This window comes from Rhinatrema bivittatum, chromosome 5, assembly GCF_901001135.1.
Source record: "Rhinatrema bivittatum chromosome 5, aRhiBiv1.1, whole genome shotgun sequence".
In the NCBI taxonomy this organism is placed as follows: Eukaryota; Metazoa; Chordata; class Amphibia; order Gymnophiona; family Rhinatrematidae; genus Rhinatrema; species Rhinatrema bivittatum.
The window spans coordinates 102484238-102506100 of record NC_042619.1 but is presented as its reverse complement, the minus strand read 5'-3'; the positions used below and the strand labels follow the sequence as shown (position 1 = coordinate 102506100).

The window sequence follows — 21863 nt, the reverse complement described above, 5'->3', positions numbered from 1 at the left end:
CGGAACCACATGACCTGTTCACCTGTAGTTGGCGCCTTTCTGCTGGGTTCAAATACCTGTCAGTATCTAGGGTGACTGCGCTCCCTGCCATATGTGAATTTACTCTGCAGCCAGGTATGTTGTACCCATATACTCTTGTTATTTTATAATTTGCTCGGCACTAAGTCCATTACTTTGTCCTGATTTATATATATTTCTTACAGTTTACTCTTTGAACTACTTGTGCTCCCTCCCGATGCAGCCCGAGGCGAAACACGGGACCGTGTCGGGAGATGCCTTTAAGATGTTCGCTTTATAAGTCAGTGGAGTTGCCATATTCAAACAATAAACAATCTTTGTCCTTTAACAAATTGGATTGAAATTCATTGGGACTAAATATTTTCCCTTGCACTTTTTGTTTGGATGTCATTGGTTTAAGTGCAGCAGTGCTCTGTTGTGTTTTTGGTTCTTGCAAGATATTGGTAGCCTCATGATGATTTTTCTGAATTCAAAAAAACAGTCATCACCTCTTTGACCTCTCAAAAAAAACACATGCATTCTTTCCTCTTGCATATAAGTAAGGGCTCTTTGCCTCATTAGTAAATGCAAGGAAGGAGAAGCAAGAAAGGAGGAGGAATCTGTACAGAATGATAACGGATCTTAAACACAATGGACTGTGCCTCAACAGTATGTACTTCTGATTGCTTCTCTGCCATGGGCCTAAGGAGATAATGCTACAATCTGTTTCTGCCTGCACTTTCCAGGGATGGGTGGGAACCCTGTCTTATTTCTGGCTTGGCAAGCTGTATCATGCTTGGAGTTTTTCACTGGGGTGGGGGGGGGGGGGCGCGAGGGAGCAATGTTATCCAGTTTCTTACATTTCATTGTGCCATTATGTTTTATTTTTTCACTACAGTCCAGAGAGTCAAAAAAATGGAGCTGCATGTCTGAAGACATGATCAGGATATTTTTCATGGATAATAGCATCAATTCATCATTTGAGGGTTATTCCAAGAATAATGATGCAGACTTTGTTCTAGGGGGTAATGATACTCTGAACCTGAAGAGTAGTTTCCCATGAAAATTCATCCAGTATTGATGGAAAAGAGAAAAAGAGCATCCTGTGGCCATCATAGTGGAGGCCGATCCAGGCATTCACAATCCAGGAAACCACAGCTACCATTCCCTAAGAACATATTGGAAGCTATCACCATGAGGCAGAAATGGAATTTTCTGGCACTAAGATTTACAGCAAATATGTAGCAAAATGACATTATGCATGAATAAGATAGGAAAAGCAAAGACAATGAAGACCAACAACAAAACACTGTTGTGGAATATTTAAATAGAAAATGAAGTGGTATCATATACATGTGCAGAAAGACAGAGACTAGCTCAGCTTTTTGTTCACTTAGACAGCACCACAATTATAATCATGTACACTACATTGAATCAAGGTTGTATTTCATAATTTTCAAGTATAAAAAAAGTGTAAACCAAAAATGTATCTGAGCACCCGATTATCAATAGATAAAGTCCCAAGGTATATGTGAAAAAACAGTTCCAAAGTCTAAAATGCTCATGGTCAAAGTTGATGCACAAATAGAAATCAGCAGGCTCTTAAATGCCAAAACCAGTCCAGAACCCCAGAACAAGCCCAACACTCAGAATGTTTCTCCTAGGACAAGCAGGTTGGTAGTCCAGAGAAGGGCTACCAAAATGGTGTGGGGTTAGTATCAGAAAACCTATGAGGAGAGACTGAAGATTATGAATATGTATATCCAAGAAGAGAAGGAGGTTCAGAGGTGATATGATACAGATCTTTGGATACCTAAAAGGTTTTAACGACGTGCAAACATCAAACCTTTTCCGTTGGAAAGAAATCAGTAGAACTAGGGGTCATGAAATGAAACTCCAAGGAGGATGCCTCAGAACCAACCTCAGAAAATATTCCTTCACAGAGAGGGTAGTGGATGCCTGGAATGCTCTTCCGGAGGAGGTGGTGAAAACAAAAACAGTGAAAGAATTCAAAAGGGAATAGGATAAATACTGTGGAACTCTAAAGGCTAAAGGATGGAAATGAAGAAAAGAGTGCATGGAGGAACTTGATGGTGTAGCGGTTATTACCCTTAACCAATAAGCCTTGATACTGTTGATGCAAGTCCATCATTGCTCTCTGCTTCAATGGCAGGGGGAAAGGGGGAATTGGATTCATTCAGCAGCCAAGGGCCCCAACTTTTACAGTCTGGGGAAGCAAGCATGCGGGTAACTTGCTGATGCGGCGGTTACTACCCTTAACCAATAAGACTGCTATTTTGATGCAACTCAAACTTTCATATTTTTTGTTCGGGCAATGGCCGAGGCCATCCCTTTTCAGATGTTGACAGAGGAGGATGCCAGATACAAGATGCTGGAAATCCTACAGTTCATGGAGGCTCCTAAGGAGATCATGGCAGTCCTGGTGCATGACATCCTTAAGGAGTTGCTGCTGAGGATCTGGGAACATCCCCTCACAGTACCTCCCGTGAACAGGAAGGTGGATGGGATTTACCTCGTTCAGAAGGCTACCGGATTCAAGAATAGTCAGCTGTCACACCATTCTGTGGTGGACGAATCTGCTCTCAAGAGGGCCAAGCACTCTTGGACCCATGCCTCGGCAGCCCCAGGGAAGGATCACAGGGTGATGGTTGCTCTTGGAAGGAAAGATTCCAGGGAGCCATGCTTATTGCCCACATTGCCTCCTAACTACTCTGCATGAGCCAGTACTCACGGAGCCTCTGGAAGAAAGTGCAGGAGCCAGCTGAGCAGCTGCCTCAACAGCAGCAAGACACCTTCATGTCACTGGTGCAAAAGGGCCTGCAGGGCAGAAAACACCAGGTTCGTACAACCTATGATGTTTTTGAAATGGCACAGAGAGTCTCTGCAGCAGGAATCGGTGCCCACAGAATGGCATGGCTGTGGGCCTCGGAGCTCTAAACAGAAATACAGGAAAAACTCGATGACTTGCCATGTACAGGAGAGAATCTCTTTAGAGACAAGGTGGATGCGGTAATCCAGTTGCAGGACCACCATGAGACCCTCCAACAACTCTCCGCCAGCACTGCAGACCCGCCCTCCTCAGCTAGGAGGTCGGCGAGACAGGGTCAGAGGAATTCTTTCTCCTGCCAGAGGAAGTACTATCCTCCGCCCCTCGCTCCTGTTTGCAGAGGGTGAGTTCCCACGGCTGTCCCAGGCAGAAGAGAGCTCTCAAGCCCCAGCTGGCACCCCAGTCAAATCCCAGGATGAGGTTTTGACTGGATCATAGGGAGCATAAGCCAGCCGCCTGTATCCACGACGCTGGATCCCTCAGTTGGGGGCAGGCTACGGTTCTTTGCAGATCAGTGGCCCAGTATAACCCTGGACCAGTGGATTCTGTCCATTATCCGTCAAGGCTACCAATTAAAACAATTGGGTGTCCCGCCAAATTGTCCTTCATGCCCGCTTTGGGGGCCAATAGTGCATCAGGAGATACTGATGCAGGAGCTCTCCGCCCTCGTAATGGCCAGAGCAGTCAAATCTGTCCCACCAAGGTAAAGAGGGCAGGGATTCTACTTTCGGTACTTCCTGATTCCAAAGAAAACAAGGAGACTCCGTCCCATCCTAGACTTGAGGGCCTTGAACAAGTTTTTAAAAAGAAGATCAAGATGGTTTCCCTGGGCACCCTGATTCCCCTCTTGAAAAAAAGAGGACTGGCTATGCTCCCTCGATCTGAAGGATATGTACACTCACATCAAGATCTTCCCAAGTCACAACAAGTATCTCAGATTTGTGGTGGGAAAACAGCACTTCCAGTACAGAGTGTTGCCGTTCAGGCTCGTGTTGGCCCCACATGTCTTCACAAAATGCCTGGCTGTGGTGGGGACGCACCTCCGCAGGGTGGGAGTGCCTGTTTTCTATTACCTGGATGATTGGCTGGTCAGGAGCACATCTCAGATAGGGGCTGATCAGTCCTTGTGCTTGACCATCCGGGTGTTGGTGTCACTAGGGTTCGTTATCAACTACCCAAAGTCCCATCCCATCCCAGCCCATCCTCTCAATTGGAGTTTATAGGAGCTTATATAGACATGGCTCAGTCAAAAGCCTTCCTGCCACGTTCCAGGGCGGTCATCTTGATGTCCATATCGGCGGTGATTCAACATAGCCAGCAGGTGTCAGCTTGGCACATGTTGAAGCTGTTGGGCCACATGGCTGCAACCATCCATGTTACTCCCTTGGCACGTTTGCTCATGCACAAGGTTCAGTGGACGCTGAGGTTGCAGTGACTTATCTTAGGAGAAAGCAGAGTTGCTTACCTGTAACAGATGTTCTCCTAGGACAGCAGGATGTTAGTGCTCACGAAACCCACCCTCTACCCCGCGGAGTTAGGTTTCTTATATTTTATTTAGTTTATCTTTATCGTAACTCTATGTTACGAGACTGAAGAAGAGCCTTGCATGGATGTGTGGATTAGGGCATGCCAGGCATGCTCAGTGTGCCTAATGAAAGTTCCGGAAACTTTGACATAAGTTTTCCGTGCCAGGCTCTATCCGAAGATGTCACCCATCTGTGGGGACTGACATCCTGCTGTCCTAGGAGAGCACCTGTTACAGGTAAGCAACTCTGCTTTCTGCCTGATCACCTGTTTCAGGGGCCGGTGTGGTGCTTACTCAAAAAAAAAAAAAAAGCAAAAAACTCAATTAAAACATGATACAATCAAATAGATTAAAATTTATTATATCAAAAAATACAGACTTATAGGGTCATTCATCAAACTGTGTTATGGTGTTAATGCCCACGCATAACGCTTTTAATGCTGGAAATAACTACACCTTTTTTCCTGGCGTTAAGCTGTGCAATATGCCCAAAACGGCTGAAATGCAATTCGCAATAAATATTGCAAATTCCTTTTTGAGCATGGGGAGAGGGGGTGGGGTGGAGTGGAGTGGAGTGGAGAGAGAGAAAGAGAGCAATTTTCTCAGTGGAGGGGGTTGGGCAGTGGAGTGCCTCAGGGATCTGAACTGGGACCCGTGCTTTTCAATATATTTATAAATGATCTGGAAAGGAATACGACGAGTGAGGTAATCAAATTTGCAGATGATACAAAATTATTCAGAGTAGTTAAATCAAAAGCGGATTGTGATAAATTGCAGGAGGACCTTGTGAGACTGCGAAATTGGGCATCCAAATGGCAGATGAAATTTAATGTGGATAGCTGCAAGGTGATGCATATAGGGAAAAATCCCCATGCTATAGTTACACGATGTTAGGTTCCATATTAGGAGCTACCACCCAGGAAAGAGATCTAGGCGTCATAGTGGATAATACATTGAAATCGTCAGCTCATTGTGCTGTGGCAGTCAAAAAAGCAAACAGAGGTTAGGAATTATTAGGAAGGGAATGGTGAATAAAACGGAAAATGTCATAATGCCTCTGTATCGCTCCAAGGTGAAACCACACCTTGAATACTGAGTACAATATTGGTCGCCACATCTCAAAAAAGATATAGTTGCAATGGAGAAGGTACAGAGAAGGGTGACTAAATGATAAAGGGGATGGAACAGCTCCCTAAGAGGAAAGACTAAAAAGGTTAGACCTGTTCAGCTTGGAGAAGAGACGGCTGAAGGGGGTGTTTAAAATCATGAGAGGTCTAGAACGGGTAAATGTGAATCGGTTGTCTACTCTTTCGGATAATAGAAAGACTAGGGGGCACTTCATGAAGTTAGCATGTGGCACATTTAAAACTAATTGGAGAAAGTTCTTTTTCACTCAACGCACAATTCAACTCTTTAATTTTTTGCCAGAGGATGTGGTTAGTTCAGTTTGTGTAGCTGGGTTTAAAAAAAGGTTTGGATAAGTTCTTGGAGGAGAAATCAAGTTGACTTAAAAAATAGCCACTGTTATTACTGTCATCAGTAGAGTGGGATAGACTTATTTTTTGGGAACTTACCAGGTACTTATAGCCTGGATTGGCCACTGGGCTTGATGGGACCCTTGGTCTGACCCAGTATGGCATGTTCTTATGTTTTAAAATAAATCATGTATTTTCCAGAATTACTTTGTAATATTTATTAGGTATTTGGGTTGTGGTCCAAAAAGACCCCAGAATTGTACCAATTTGGATTTATTAAATCCAAATGTCCACAAAACAGTATTAATGGGTTTTTTCATGACAGGCAGTGAGGATTAAGATGCAGTAAACTAAGTTATTGAGACTGCATTATTGCGGTTACCTCTGTAAAAATGGTAGTTGACTTGCTAATAAAGAATAATGAGCTGCTTATGCACTCAACCTATATCTATTAAAGTGCAAAACTTTATTGTAGTAATTTTTTTATTTTTTTTTAGTTTGAACAGATTATTGCAGGAAATTTAAGTCAGATTAAAATGAAAAAGAGTGCAGATGTCATGAGAAAGAAAGGTTTGCATCTTTCATTAATGTGGAATTTTGTGCTCCAAGTACAACTAGGGTTTAAGGCAATGCAACAGTAATGAAATTTGAGAGATTAGATGCCATCATATTTATGTTTCTGTAAGAGAGACAGAAAAGAGAGAAAGAAAGATAGGAATAAACCCAGGATCAGCAAGTGAGACAGGAAAAAAAGATATCAGCAAACACCACAGTAGAGCAGAGATTTGGGTGAGGGCAGTGAACACTTTGTGACATTTTACTTTAGATCTTTAATGTTTTTTCACAGATGCTTGTTTTGTTTTCCACTATTTTCAACCAACTTTTGACTATATTGTTCAACTGGTCTTTTCTGTAAATATCTCATGCTCCTGAAGGAGCTGGGATACAGTTGGCAAGGAATTGGGATGTGGTGCTTGGGGGTCTCCAGAGAAAGCAGTATGAGGGATGAAGCCAGGCCTTTCTTCTCCTCCTCTCCTGTGCCTTTCTTCCACTTTCCTACTCATGCTTTTTTCATGCACACACTCATGCACAGATACTTAGGGCCTTATTTTCCAATATCGCATTGGCGGAGTCGAGGCGGAGTCGGCCCTGGAAGAGGAGGAGTCGGGGCATCACCGGGGCCGACTCTGCGCCGATGCCGCGGACAGCAAAAAGGTAAGTGCCTTTTCGCTGCCTATTTCGCTCCCAATAGCTTCACCTCCTATGGTCAAATAAATAAATAAAATAAATAAATATGGTGGCGCTAGCCGGCAGCAATCGCACCGCGACGGTGCAATCGCTTCCGGCTAGCGCAGGCCCGTTCCCCGTTTCGGCTCCCCGCCCCTCATCTTCTAAAGTATCGCAGGCCTAAATGAGGCCCTTAGCTGGATAAATCGGAACCTATCTGTATAAGTGATGTAATTTATCTGGATAACTCCGAACTTGTCTGTCATGCAGTTCTTGCATATGTGCCCTTAAGGGCATGTTTGTGTGTATTTTATAACCTGCACATATCATATATGAACAGATTATAAAATGCAGAAATAAATGTTCTTGTGTCCATATACTCATGTATATGGGCGTGCTGTGCATGTTTTAAAGTTATCCTCCCTAGGCTTTTCTTCGCCCTCCCCCCACCTTCCCCTATCTAACCCACCTACACAGTATATGAAACCTCTCTCCACCTCCATTAATATATACTGTTTGATAAAATATTAATTCTACCTAGTGTAGGTGTTAAAAACAAATCTTAAAAAAACACAGACAAACACAGAATTATTTTTCAAAATTAATATGTCACATCAGCGATAGAGTTTTTTCTCTTGATTTTTGTTAATTTAAAAATTGGCCTGTAAGGAGGCAGTTTTCAAAACAGTCTGCCTAGGTATAAATCCATGTGTACTTTGTACCCATGCACTTTGTTCAAACTTTCAAAGGGAAAATTTATGCAGATTTGCCATTTGAAAATTGCCCACGAGTATAACTGCCCACAGACTTCACGCTTGGTTTTTGTGCATTTAAATTTCACTTGGAAATTGCACATCTACATTTGAAAATACAATATGGGGCAGATCTTCAAACCTGCACGCGGGCATAGATTTGTCCGCGCAAACAAATCTACGCCCGATTTTATAACATGCGTGCGCTGTCGCACGCATGTTATAAAATCCAGGGTCGGCGCGCACAAGGGGGTGCACAATTGTGCAATTTGTGAGCGCCGAGCCGTGCAGGTTTTGGAGCGGCCTCGGAGGGAACTTTCCTTCCGCCCCCCCACCTTCTCCCACTTTCCCTTATGTAACCCGCCCCCCAGCCGTATCTAACCCCCCCCTACCGTTATCGTTGAAGTTCCGGAGGCCTTGGTCCCGCCCCCGGGCTGGGGCCCCGGCCCTGCCCCCGGAACGCCCCTTTTTCGGAGCCCCGGGACATATGCGCTTCCTGGGGCTTGCGCGCACCACCGAGCCTATGCAAAATAGGCTCGGCGTGCGCAGGGGCAGATTTTCTCAGGTTACGTGTGTAGCCTTTGAAAATCTGCCCCTATATGTATACTATTTTTTAATCCCACCCAAAACATGTGCTCAAGAATACCTACCCTTAACCCAGCTAAAAGTGCATGTGCTGTGGAACTCTACACTTACTATTCCAGCTGAGTTGGTAGGTTTTGAAAATTATTCTCTCTACGCAAGTTATCGGAGGGTAGGGTCTCTCTGTGTTGTGCATATGTGACTGAGGTGAGGTATTTTGCTGGTATGTAATTTCTGTGTAGAGATCTATAGCAGCCTGGTTTCCTAATAAGAGTTTTATTGGTGTTATATGGCCTGGTGTAATATGTGCAGTGTTGCCTTTTCATAGATAAAATTGTTAGGGTTGTTTTAGTATGGAGCTTTACTATATTGTAATGGTAATTCGGTTTATTTATGGCTTTCTGAGGGCCAAGCTCACACCCAACACACACACTAGGCAAATTACACATTATAAAATGTCTAATTCCATAGGAGTTCCAAGTGTCTTTTTTTGTAGAGCTTTCTGGTTGGCACCACAGGAGTGCATGTAAATATAATATACATGTTGTAAGTGATATTTTTGCCTCAGAAAACTGTAATGTTGAATGTTTTGTCATGTAAAATTTGTTATAAATGCATAATTTAATTGTGTGTGTCTGCAAAGGGTGTGGGAGTGTGTGTGTGTGTGGATGGGTGGGTGGCCAGGGGGGTGGCATCTGTGCAAGGCTGTAAGGTTTGCTTAGGGTACCTAAGACCCTTCCCTATTCATGGGTTCTGGGGTGGGTGCGGGCGTGTCAATTTTTAAAAATATAGATTGCAGGAGGGAGCTGAGCTTTCTTTGATGGATCCAGCACAGGCACTGAATGAATAGGGGGTGGGGGGCTGCACAGTAATTGTTCGCACAGGGCAGCAAAAATTCTAGCACCGGCCCTGATCTCATAAAGCCGTCTCTTCTTCAGAAGGTAGGATAAAATATGCTGGTCCAACACTAACATAGACAGCTTTGATACCCTCCCACCCCTCCAGTAACTCACCATCATGTTTTGTGGGTAATTTTCAATAGTGTGCGTAAGTCAGTGGATATACGCAGAAGGGAACATTGAGAAAATTATGCTTGTATTTTATAAACTGTGCAGCTGGAGCACTGTATATCTCCGTCCTAAAAGTACACATGTATGTTTCAGTATGAACACATTTTTTTTCTTTAACACAGGGAGCCACATACTTTCTACGCTTACTTTAGATATATGCACATATTTTAAGCACAAAAAATTGTAACATGCACATAATTACCGCAGGTTACGTGCAGAGGCAGGTATTTTATAATGTGTATGCTCCATTTATGAAGATGCTTATCTGTCCACGTACTTGTAATAATGAGAGCTCCACAGTTCACCTAGACTCTTCACCACTTAACCCAGACCTCCTTCTCAAAAGCTGCAGAGAAAAGGCAACTGTGACTTCTTTTCTGAGACTTGTTAGCAGGTGTGAAAGCTATGTACAAGTTAAGTAATATATTCGACTATATGGCTTAAAAATACTAACTTGTATGGAAACTTCTGAATCATGCCCCTAAACCGCTCCTTTTTTCCATTTAACATTATTCGCAATCCTCCTAGCATGTACATACTTCAAGCTTTTCCTGGAAAGGACTTCTTCAGTCCACCAGGCAGCAGCAGCCCCCTCTGGAGCTGTCCCAGTCTGATCTACCAGGGCCTTCACTGCATTACTGACTTGGGCACCTCCACCCCAAGTGGTAACATACCTCATACCCCTTACCATATTATAAGCCCTCGTTAAAACAGAATGATTTACCAGGATTTACAATCCTGATATCCTCAACATTCTGTGGCAATATATAACCAAACCATCATGAACGCCTTCTAGCTTTGAATTTCCCTCTTGAGGCTGCCGAACATAAAGGGAAAGAACATCACTCATCAGACAGCCCTTTTAAGTTCTAACTGCTGTCCCTCTGGCCCCAACTCTGGCCTACAATTCTCAGTGAAATTGGGAAGAAATAGAGGGAGGAGGCAGAAAGTCATAACCCGTGCTGGCAGGGGTGGGGAGAGGGCTTGGGACAACTGGTGCCATGATAGGGTTGCCAGCAGGCACTTGGACCTTGGCCTCCTGTATTGACTTTCAGTATTGTAGCCCCACCTGGTCTGTCCAAAGAAGGAGGGGGCTCGCATTCAGTACTGGGACTAAGTCCTTATCTTTCTCTGTATCTGCCCTAAATGCAGGTACTTCATTGAGGAGAAAGATAAGCCTCGATTGTCTAGGTATTATGTATATTCTCATCTTCTAAGTGCCTATAAAGAAACTGGATACTGTGATGGTGTTCTAACATACAATTTTACTGAAGTAGTTGTTCAACATGAATAATATGGTACTAGGTACAGATTTATCTGGTAATATTCATAATGTAGCTGAAAACAATAAATTTGTAAATCATTCAACCGTTAATCACTCCCTCAGGGTCCCTTCTTTCTCTTTGGATGGAATATGAAGCTGTCCTGGACAAACTGGAAATGATTCTCCTGTTTCCTTAGGGATTCCTCTGGAATGCTTAAGATTCATTGCTTGATCTTAAACTCTATTGTACCCTGTGGGCACCTCTGCAGCATATTTGCTCTAAAGGAGTACCAGTGTGGTGACTCTTTCATTTCATTTTGTTTATTAAAACTTTATAATCCGCTTGTAAAACATGTTACCCCAAGTGGTGGTACAAAATTTAAAACAATCAAACTTCAAATAACATAAAAATAACTCTAACATAAACAAAATACAATAAAAAAAATCCAGCAATGCACAATCAAAATTAAAATAACATTAAATTAACAAAAAATTCAACATAATAAACATGTTACAGCATCACCAAATTTCAATCATCCACGCTGCATAAGTAATTTAAATTTTGTCAAATATCTTATTAAAAAAATATTCCTAAAATGTTAGTTATCAGGAATAGAATAAATGTCTTTTCGCCCTCTCTTGGTTATGGTATCAGCTGGGTATCCACTCCTTTTTCAGGAAGAGTGAATAAAACTTCCTGCCACAAAAATCATGCAATGAATAAATAACTCAGAAACAAAAGAGAGAGAGATTACCAATTACTAGTTGTAAATTGGAAATACATCTCTTAACTAAGACTCCTTAGCCAAGGCTTTGGGCCTGTATTATGCATACTTAAGGAAATGAAAGGAAAAGTTCTGACCCTTTCATCTCCAATCTAAAATATCTATACAGACACTAGCAGCCTCTTGCATATTTGAAAGATGGCATAAACCATTGCTACAACCTCCAATAGGGGTGCAGTTGCAGAAATGGTACATTCCTCTAATCTGTATTGCATGACCTTGCTATTCCTTAGTAGGGTTCCCACTGGGGTCCTTTAGTATTAATATGAGGATCTTCTATACATTTCTTATTCATCATTCCCAAAGAAGTTAGTATATTCTCAAACTCATTTTAGGCTGAAACATAAATTGCTCATCTAAGTAAATAAAATATTATAATATGGTAGAGGTGCTTTCAAGCATATGGAATGATGAGTGATGATACAGGACAGGCCTGCTGTAAGTGACTGTATGTAATTTGCAGTATGTTTCTATAAAAGGTTAGGTTTCAGCATTTAGGTGCTTTAGACTGGGGAGTGCATCTCTGTTTATCTCAGACTGAACTAGGGTTTTTATTCAAGGCCTGTTACACTTTCTCCTTGAAACGTTTCCAGAACCCTGCATCATATTTGATGATACTCAGTTAAAGTTGCCTCTGTTCAATTTAATCGTAACAGAGAAACATAGGGGTAGATTTTAAATACTTGCGCAATCGCGTACTTTTGTTCACGCACCAGGCGCGAACAAAAGTACGCTGGATTTTATAAGATACGCCCGTAGCCGCACGTATCTTATAAAATCCGGGGTCGGTGCGCGCAAGGGGGTGCACATTTGTGCAACCTGCGCGCGCCGAGCCCAGCGCGCGCTGCCTGTTCCCTCCGAGGCCGCTCCGATTTCGGAGCGGCCTCGGAGGGAACTTTCCTTCGCCCTCCCTTCCCCTACCTAACCTACCCCCCCCGGCCCTATCTAAACCCCCCTATCTTTGTTGGCAAAGTTACGCCTGCTGAAAGCAGGCGTAACTTTGCGCGCGTCGCCGGCAGCCCTGCTCCATCCTCCGGTCCCGGGGGCTGGTCTGGAAGCCTCGACCACGCCCCCGGGCCGGCGCCACGCCCCTGGGCCCGCCCCCGAAACGCCGCGTCGTTTAGGGAACGCCCCGGACACGCCCCCTCCCGCCCCTTTTCGAAAGCCCCGGGACTTACGCGCGCCAGTGGCCTATGCAAAATAGGCGCGCCGGTGCGTGGGCCTTTTAAAATCCACCCCATAGAAATTATGGCAGAAAAGGACCAAATGTTCCCTCCAGTCTGCCCAGCAGATGGTATATTCTGTAAAAGTTAGTGTCCTTGTTGGTTGCTGTCTGAATCTAATTCTCCTTTACCCCTTAGCATTGAAGCAAAGAGCAATGTAGGAGTTGCATCAAAAGTATATAGCTTATTGGTTAAGGAAACAAAGTGTAAACAGCTTTCCTTCAATCTCTAATCTTCCTCTACAGTCCTCTGCTGTACCAGCTGAGTTATCAAAGGAATTAAAGAGCAGAGGCTATGGAAAATTATTCTGAAAGAGGACACATGGATTTGAACCTGGAACCTCTTGATCAGCATGCAAATGCTCTACCATTGAGCTATATTCTCACATTTGTTCTATCTACTTTGAATCTTCGCAGTCGTTACCTGTGGTCTTAATTTAAAGCCTCTATTTGTTTTTTGTCTTGTCTGTCTATCTTGGCTAGATTATATGTTCCAAATACTGTCCATTATGACTTTGTGCAGCGCTGTAAACATCTGGTATGCACCATACAAATGATGGTGGTAATAATAATAAACTGTTCAGGGAAATTCTATGCTTCTTTTAAGAAACTAGAAGCACAACTATTTGATCAAATGTCAAAATCTATGGCAATGCACTGACCACAGTAGCAACATCACAGTCTTACTTGTTTTGTATCTCTAGTCTCACCTCCAGATTTATTTATTTTATTTATATTTTTATATACCGATATTCTGTATATCAACCATACCGGTTTACAACAAATAAATAAAATTAGTACAAAATATAAATTCAACATTTATATCAAGTAAAATTACATAAGACAAATAATACTTTACAACAAATAAAATAATAATGATAAAATTAAAAATAGAAACAAAAAATTTAGAATAAAATAAGACATGAGTAAAACCATTAAAATAAAAGAATAACATTAAATTAAAAGTAAAAGAGAAAATGAAATTTATTCATTGCTGCTTGAATATTTTGTAGGTAACTCATCATCATCCTTTACTAACACCCTAATCCAACCACCCACCCTCACCAACACCCCTCCTCAGGACCCACACCCTGCACCCACCCCCCCCAAAGAACTGCAAACCTAAAATGTTAGTTAGCCAAACGCCTCTCCCCCTCAATCATTGCTCCTCTGCGCTTATACTACTTTGTATATAATCTATGTGCTTATCACTTTTTCCTCAAACCCCTGTACATATCTTTTCCTTATGTATCCTTTTCACCCTCCCCCGCCCCCTCCTTTGTCTCGTCTACCCATATCCATCCCTCCCCTATTTATTTATCTTGTTTTTTGCTATGTTACTGAGTTTATGTTACAAACTGTTCCTTGTAAAGGCTTTGCCTATATATCCTTGGTTGTAAGTTATCTGTAAACCGGCACGATGTGCAAACGGCTGCCGGTATATAAAATAAAATAAATAAATAAATAAAATAAATAAACTCATTGCTAAATGCTTGTTTGAACATTTTTTAACTCTTTTTTTAAATTTGTGAAAATTTGTCTCTAATCTTAGCTCATCTGGAATTGAGTTCCAGAGAGTAGGGCCAGTGATTGATAGGGCTCTTTCTCTTACTTTATTCAAATGTGCAATTTTAACTGTTGGAATAGAAAGTAGACCTTTGTTAGCTGATCTGAGAGTACGTTGGGGAGTATAAAAGTGAAGAGCTGCATTTACCCATTCCATTTGTTCATTGAATATTGATCTGTGAATCAAACAAAGAACCTGGTATTCAATTCTGTATTTTAATGGGAGCCAATGTAAATTTGTAAGAGTTGGAGTAATATGATCAAATTTTCTTACACCTGACAGCACTCTTGTTGCTGCATTTTGAAGTAATTGAAGTGGTCTTAGAATATTTTTGGGTAGTCCTAGAAGTAAGGCATTGCAGTGGTCAAGTTTTGAAAATATGAGTGTTTACAAAACAGTCCTAAAGTCATTTGGGTTAAGTAGAGGCTTCAATTTTTTAAAGATATGTAGCTTATGAAAGCCAGCCTTTATTATCATGTTATTTAAAGTTATGTGACCTCAGAGTTCATGAAGCTTAAGATAAATGATTTTATTTTTATTTCAGGTTATACAGATGGCAATTTTAAGATAATGCAGACTAAAGTCTGCAGATATGTCAGTATTCAAAGGGAAAAGTTACTGTGAAAATTGAATCAGAAAATATCCACACAAAGATTTTCAACTGATATTTGTGCAGATACCTTTTCCAGTGGAATTTATGCATAAATCCCAATCCAGCCCCAACTTTGTCCTCGAAACGCCTATCTCAAGGTGTTATTTGCTAAAGGTTTTCTCCCATTTTGTGTCTATGAGAAAAATGCTTAGTAAATAGGGTGTGCATATGTTTTCACACACAATCCATGTATGTACGTAAATATGCACAAACACCAGGTGGAAAATTTTCAAAGGGGCCTTTTATGCTTTATCCACATAAATGGCTTTAAAAGTTGCTTTCATAATGAAATTGTTGATATTTCCTATTTCATTCCAAATGAATGCAAATCCCTACTATATACACAGACCACTGCTGGCAGTTGACGGGAATAAAATTTTAGATATCTGAGCAACCAGGTGCCCTGGATTATCCCACACCTGCTTATGACATGGTTAAAGTCTTTGGAACCAGTGTAAATCAAATCTTATTAATTGTTAACGCCCTTCCTTTCTTGATTACCTAAGGTAGAGACATTAATCTGAAAAGCTTGACATTTAATACATTGATTAGCCTAAAAAAGTATTTCTTCTTCTCAGTTACTTGGTTCATTTTCTTTTACAAATATTATTTTTAGCAGACTAATATAAAGTCCCTCTTCTATTCGTTTTCTTCTAGAACTTGAAGCAAAAGAAGCATGTGACTGGTTACGAGCTGCTGGATTTCCTCAATATGCTCAGTTGTATGAGGGTGAGTTCTTTGTTTCCAAGTATCTAATCAGCCTGAAAATACAAATTCTGAAAGCAAAATATAACTTCTGGTCCCAAGAGACAATACATGTTTTAGATATTGGCAGTATAAGTATGTATGTGTTGTATTATTTAAATTAGGAATATATAGGGAACCTTTTTTTTTTTTTTTAATTTTCCCAGGAATTTAGCAGGGTTTATTATAACGAACTAAAATAGGCGAAACCCTGTGGGGGAGGGAAAAGTTCCTTTTCTTCCACTGATTTTCTCCCATTAGTGCTCTAAGAAAGTTTGAAGAATGGTCAAGGGCTTAACAGTTAAGATTCAGTGCAAAAAAGTACAAAATCATGTATTGGTAGTGAAGAAATCCAAGGAAACAATGTACGATGTGGGAATGAGAAACTGATTTGCACCAACCGAAAGAGAGACCTTTGGGTAATCATGTCCGACGCTCCCAAGGTCACAACACAGTATGATAAGGCCAGAGTGAGAGGGATGCTAGGATGCATAGGGAGAGGAGTAGCCAACAGAAACAAGAAGGTAATAATGCTTCTGTACAGGTCATTGGTAAAACCTCATCTAGAATATTTTGACCAGTTCTGAGGGCCATATATTTTGAAAGGATATAGACGTTGGAGGTGGTTCAGAGAGAGGCTACAAAATGGTTCAGCTATATGAGATGAGGCTTAAGACCTAAATATGTATGCCATAGAGGAGGGGAGAGACAGGAGACATTCATTGGTATAAATCAGGCCAGACTGAAAGTGTGATTTAGAATGCAAAAGAAGAAAAAGTGAGGTTAGTGTATTATTGCTAGTATAAAAACCTGTGCATGCATGGGATGGATAGCTATAATAATAATAAAAAAAAAAAAAAAGCCCATAAGCTGCTTGCTGCTTAAACTAAAAGTCACAAAACTTAAACCCGGGACCAATTTTAGGTACTTTTGACCATTTTTCTGATATCTGCAGGGCCTGAGCTTTTATATTGAATCTCAAGTATATAACTGTTTGTCCATGCAGAAGAGTTTGTGAACAGACAGGCGTTAGTTGTTTTATAATAGGATCATTTTCAGAGGGTATGCATGAGTAGGGCACTAGTGTAATACCTGAATGTTTTTTTGGTGGTTTTTTTTTTTTTTTTTTTTTGCAGGGATGTCTACTGGTCTGTCAGTATTTTAGAGTTTAAAATACTGCTCATAGTAGAAAACTAGAATATATTACTCATACTGCTAGAGATTTTTCCACTATTTGTCACTGTTTGTCAATAGTAGCACTGTGCAATAAGGTCATTCCCAGGATTTCATGTAATTGTAATGTCTTGCTAATATTTATCCAGTTCTTGCCTTTTCACCTTTAACCTACATATGCTGTTATTTGAAATACTTATTGTTGAAGAAAAAATATAATAGCCAAGCATTCCTTTTCCATGGGAATATCTGTAAAGCTGCAATTTCATTAACTAAAATGCTGCATGATGGGGGAAAAAAGAGCCATATGACCAATGTATTTAAATTGGAATGTAAGAATAGCCCCCACATCCTCATTTTATAATACTGACTAAATACAGTAGTTAACACTTTAATAAAGTCATACTCACTGAGGACATTGTGTAGTAGGTAATGATTAGGCAATGTAAATGATTATTACTATAAGGTATTGTTTAAATACTTTGTTCTGCTCCCATAATTTTCTATAAAAGTATGTTAGATATTTATTGCTGGTGTTAATTTAAATCAGGGTTAGGTAACTCCAGTTCTTGAGTGCCGCAAGTCTGTCAGGATTTCAGGATGTCCACAATAAATATGCATGCTGTGGTAGATATTTAAATGCTACTTAACTGGATAAATCGAACTTATCCAGCTAAGTGGCAGCTGCTGAATATCTGGCTATACCACTTAGCTGGATAAGTCACTTATCCGGTTAAATAGTTAGCCATGTATTCATTGGGTGGGCAGTAGGCGTAACTGGGTGGCGCTACCTATCTGGATAACTTACAGGGTCATTTATCATTTCACGTTAGGTCCTTACATAACTACACCTTTTTTTCATAGAGAGAGAGAGACCAATATGTCACTTTACTATTTCTCTAAGAGGGGGCACTTTGAACTCACGTGGGGGTTTCGGGGAGGGTTACATAAACAGTAGGAGATAGAAACAGCAAAGTTGACATCACTGAAGATTTTCTGTTAATTGAATCGATGAAAGGTACAAGAGGAGTTGATTTTTACAATGCACTCTCTCTAGAAAATGCATTGTACAAATTAATTCTTCTTATATCTTTCATCGATTCAAATAGCAGAAAATCTTCAGTGATGTCAACTTTGCTGTTTGTTACTTGTAGCTAAATCCTCGCTATCCTGATTTGTATATGAAATTCCTTTTTCAAGTTACTCTGGGGTATTAAGGTTATTTTATGTAAGCCCTGGCATCTTTTGAAGGGATGGAGATATTTAAAGAGTTACCTGTTTATGCCTTTAAAAAAATTAGGAGTTTATATGATTATTTAACTTCATCATCCATACCTCTTAATAGTATTCCATTGAAAACATGGGGCAGTTTTCTTGCAGTACCTGTTCACGCTGGGGTACATTTTAAAACACAGCGCGCGCGCGCATACTTTTGTTCGCGCACAAGGCGCGAACAAAAGTACACCGGATTTTATAAGCTACGCGCATAGCCGCGCGTATCATAAAATCAGGGGTCGGCGCGCACAAGGGGGTGCACATTTGTGCAACTTGCGCGCGCCGAGCCCTGCGCATGCTGCCCGTTCCCTCCAAGGCCGCTCCGAAATCAGAGCAGCCTCGGAGGGAACTTTCCTTCCGCCTCCCCCCACCTTCCCATCCCTTCCCCTGCCTAACCCCTCCCCCCCCCGGCCCTATCCAACCCCCCCCCCACCTCTATCGCACAAGTTACGCCTGCTAGGGCCGGCTGCCACGCGCCATGTTCCGGTCCGGAGGCTGGTCCGGAGGCCGCGGCCACACCCCCGGGCCAAAATCACGCCCGCGGCACCGCCCCGGATGACGCGCAAACCGCTTCACGCCCCCCGGCACGCCCCCGGATGACGTGCCGACCGCGTCACGCCCCCGACACACCCACCCCAAGAAAGCTCCGGGACTTACGCGCATCCCGGGGCTTTGCGCGCGCCGGAAGCCTATGCAATATAGGCTCGGCGCACGCAGGGCCATTTTAGAAGGGTTACGCGCATACCTTATGCGCGTAACCCTTTTAAAATCCGTCCCTGTGTGTTTTCATATAATGATTTTGAGTCATTTTTCTCATTCATCATATATTACCTGGTTTTATGATTATGGAACTACTTAGGTGATCTATGCTATAATATGTCCAAGTAATTTAATTTATATTGGGCAGACATGTCAGTCTATTCGGTCATACGTTGTGGAAACAAAATTTGTATTAGGACTGGGAAGTTAAAGGCACCCTTAATTGAACATTGGGTGTCATTAACCATTCCCTTGAATATCTTAAATTCTTTGTAATTTGTCAAGTGTCACTCAAAAGGGCTGGTGATATATCATGTGCATTAATACAATGGGAAAAACACTTGATTTTTTTTTCTTGGAAGACTTTGAAACCCAAGGAACTGAGTGGACTGTTTTTATAATTTTGTTCATATTTATTAGGATTCAATTGAGTCACATGATGGCGATATCTGGTTAGGGAGGAAATGACTTTTTTGATTCCTGGCATGTGATTAAGGTTCCAACAAAGAGTTGTCTAGGTAACCTTGTCATGTGATCATTCTTCTAATAAGAGGTCACTTTAGTGATAGTGTCTCATGATCACTCATTTATAAATGGTGGTTTGGATGCACTGCGAATGCTCCATGTTTTAGGAATATCAATGATGATGCTGGTGGGTGCTTTGGCAACATTGTTATATGATCTTCTACATATACATGATGGTTTAAATGTATTGTGCATGAACCACATTTTAGAAATAATGCTGATAGTGTGGGAGGATATGCGATTGTTCATTTTGAAATTTGACTTGTGTTGGTGAGTAATCATTAAGGTCACTTTGTGAAATTTAAATTCTGTTTTGGGCTGGTTTAGTTTTTTGTGAAGTATATTGTATTTTAAGATAATTTTTTTATAACTTTATTTATAATTTTTTTGGCATACAGTCAGAGTATAAAATACAACAAAACAACCCACAACTTTAATACTGTAATATATAGAAACATAGAAATGACGGCAGAAGAAAACCAAATAGCCCATCCAGTCTGCCCAGCAAGCTTTCACACTTTTGTTTTCTCTCTCTCTCTCTCATACTTATCTGTTTCTCTTGGTATTTAGTAACCTTTTGGTTCTATTTCCCTTCCACCCCCGCCATTAATGTAGAGAGCAGTGCTGGAACTGCTTCTAAGTGAAGTATCTAGCTTAATTGGTTAGGGGTAGTAACCGCCGCAATAAGCAAGCTATTCCCACGCTTATTTGTTTACCTAGCCTGTGCAATTCAGTCCTTGCTGGTTGTTATCTGAATATAAATCCTCTTTTCTTCATTCATCCCTGCCGTTGAAGCAGAGAGCTACTCTGGATATGTATTGAAAGTGAAGTATCAGGCTTAATTGATTCAGGGTAGTAACCGCCGTAACAAGCAAGCTACTCCTCGCTTTTTTGTGAATGCAAATCCTTTTATCCACATTTCCTCTTGCCGTTGAAGCATAGAGCGCTGTCGGAGTCACAATAACAGTAACCGTGTGTATGTTGAATACGCGCGTAACCCCCGAAAACCTACCCCAAACCCCCCTGCGCGCGCCGAGCCTATCTTGCATAGGCTTCCTGCGCGCGCAAAGCCCCAGGACGCGCATAAGTCCCGGGGCTTTCCTTGGGGGGGGGTCGCGACCAGCGCATCATCGGGGGGCATGACGCGGCTGGCGCGTCATCCGGAGCGGGGCTGCGGGCGTGGTTCCAGCTCGGGGGCGTTCCAGGGGCATGGCCGCGGCCTCCGGACCAGCTCCCGGACCAGAACATGGCGCGCCAGCAGCCGGCCCGGCATGCGCAAGTTACGCCTGCCTCAAGCAGGCATAACTTTTGCGACAAAGGTAGAGGGGGGGTAGATAAGGCCAGGGAGGTGGGTTAAGTAGGGGAAGGTGGGGGGAGGCCGAAGGAAAGTTCGCTCCGAGGCCGCTCCGATTTCGGAGCGGCCTCGGAGCGAACTGCATGGCTGGGTGCGCGCAGGCTGCATGGCTGGGTGCGCGCAGGCTGCCGATTTTGGGCAGCCTTGCGCGCGCTGACCCCGGATTTTAATGGATACGCGCGTATCTATTGAAATCCCGCGTACTCTTGTTCGCACCTGGTGCGCGAACAAAAGTACGCGTGTGCGCAACTTTATAAAATCTACTCCTAAGGGTATTATCACCAGGTATTAGCTGTCTTTCCCGCAATCCACCCTCTCTTCATTCACATCCTCTAGACTTTATGGCATCAGCAGGTGCAAAATATTGTACAGCGTCTTAAAAGAGTACAAAATAGAAACAATTATGAATCCCAGTTTCACAGTTAATAATCTGATCCCTCCTCAGAGAGATAAAGCATGTATATAAAACCAAGTTTCAGCCTCTTTGGGCAGCAGTGTATTGTTGCAGTAGACCCCAAATAGCATTATACTTAATCTACTCATGCTGCATTTTATATTGTAATCATTCAATGTCCACAATATTTTGCACCTGCTGATGCCAGTATTCAATATAGGAGTTTCTTTTCCAGAAAGTGACAATTATGAAGCCTGCAGCTAACAATAACTGACTGACCAACATTCTGTGCTTGTGAGGAATCAACAAGCCTTTCCAACAACCCAATAGGCTAGTTATTGGCACTGTATAAACAAAGAGGTTAAATATGTTTGCAATTACCTGTGTTACCCTGTACCAAAATTGATGTACCACCTACATGTGTATTTATGAACTCTGTTCACCAAAATCCCTCCAACACTGAGAACTAGCTTCAGCAAATAGCTTTGAATAAAAAAGCAGAGTTTGATATGTGCCAAGTAGCAGATGAATCATCAGTTCAACCCAGTTCTGACATAAGGAGCTATGATGAGCATTTGTCCAGATAGCCTTCCAAGTTTTAGCCTTGAAGGTTACACCTAGGTCTGAATTCCACTTATTTATTAAGATTTTTTATGGCTGTTTGCCAAATGTA

At 41.9% G+C, this 21863-nt stretch overlaps 1 protein-coding gene across 2 annotated transcripts in view; it reads left to right on the top strand.

Moving 5' to 3' along the window:
• The window catches only part of STARD13 (StAR related lipid transfer domain containing 13), a 336460-nt gene that overhangs the window by 174620 nt on the left and 139977 nt on the right, over nucleotides 1–21863 (top strand). For both annotated transcript variants that reach the window (XM_029602676.1, XM_029602677.1), the window contains exon 2: nucleotides 15624–15695. In XM_029602676.1, coding sequence (XP_029458536.1) covers nucleotides 15624–15695 — 72 coding nt within the window. The remainder of the gene's footprint in view (nucleotides 1–15623; nucleotides 15696–21863) is intronic.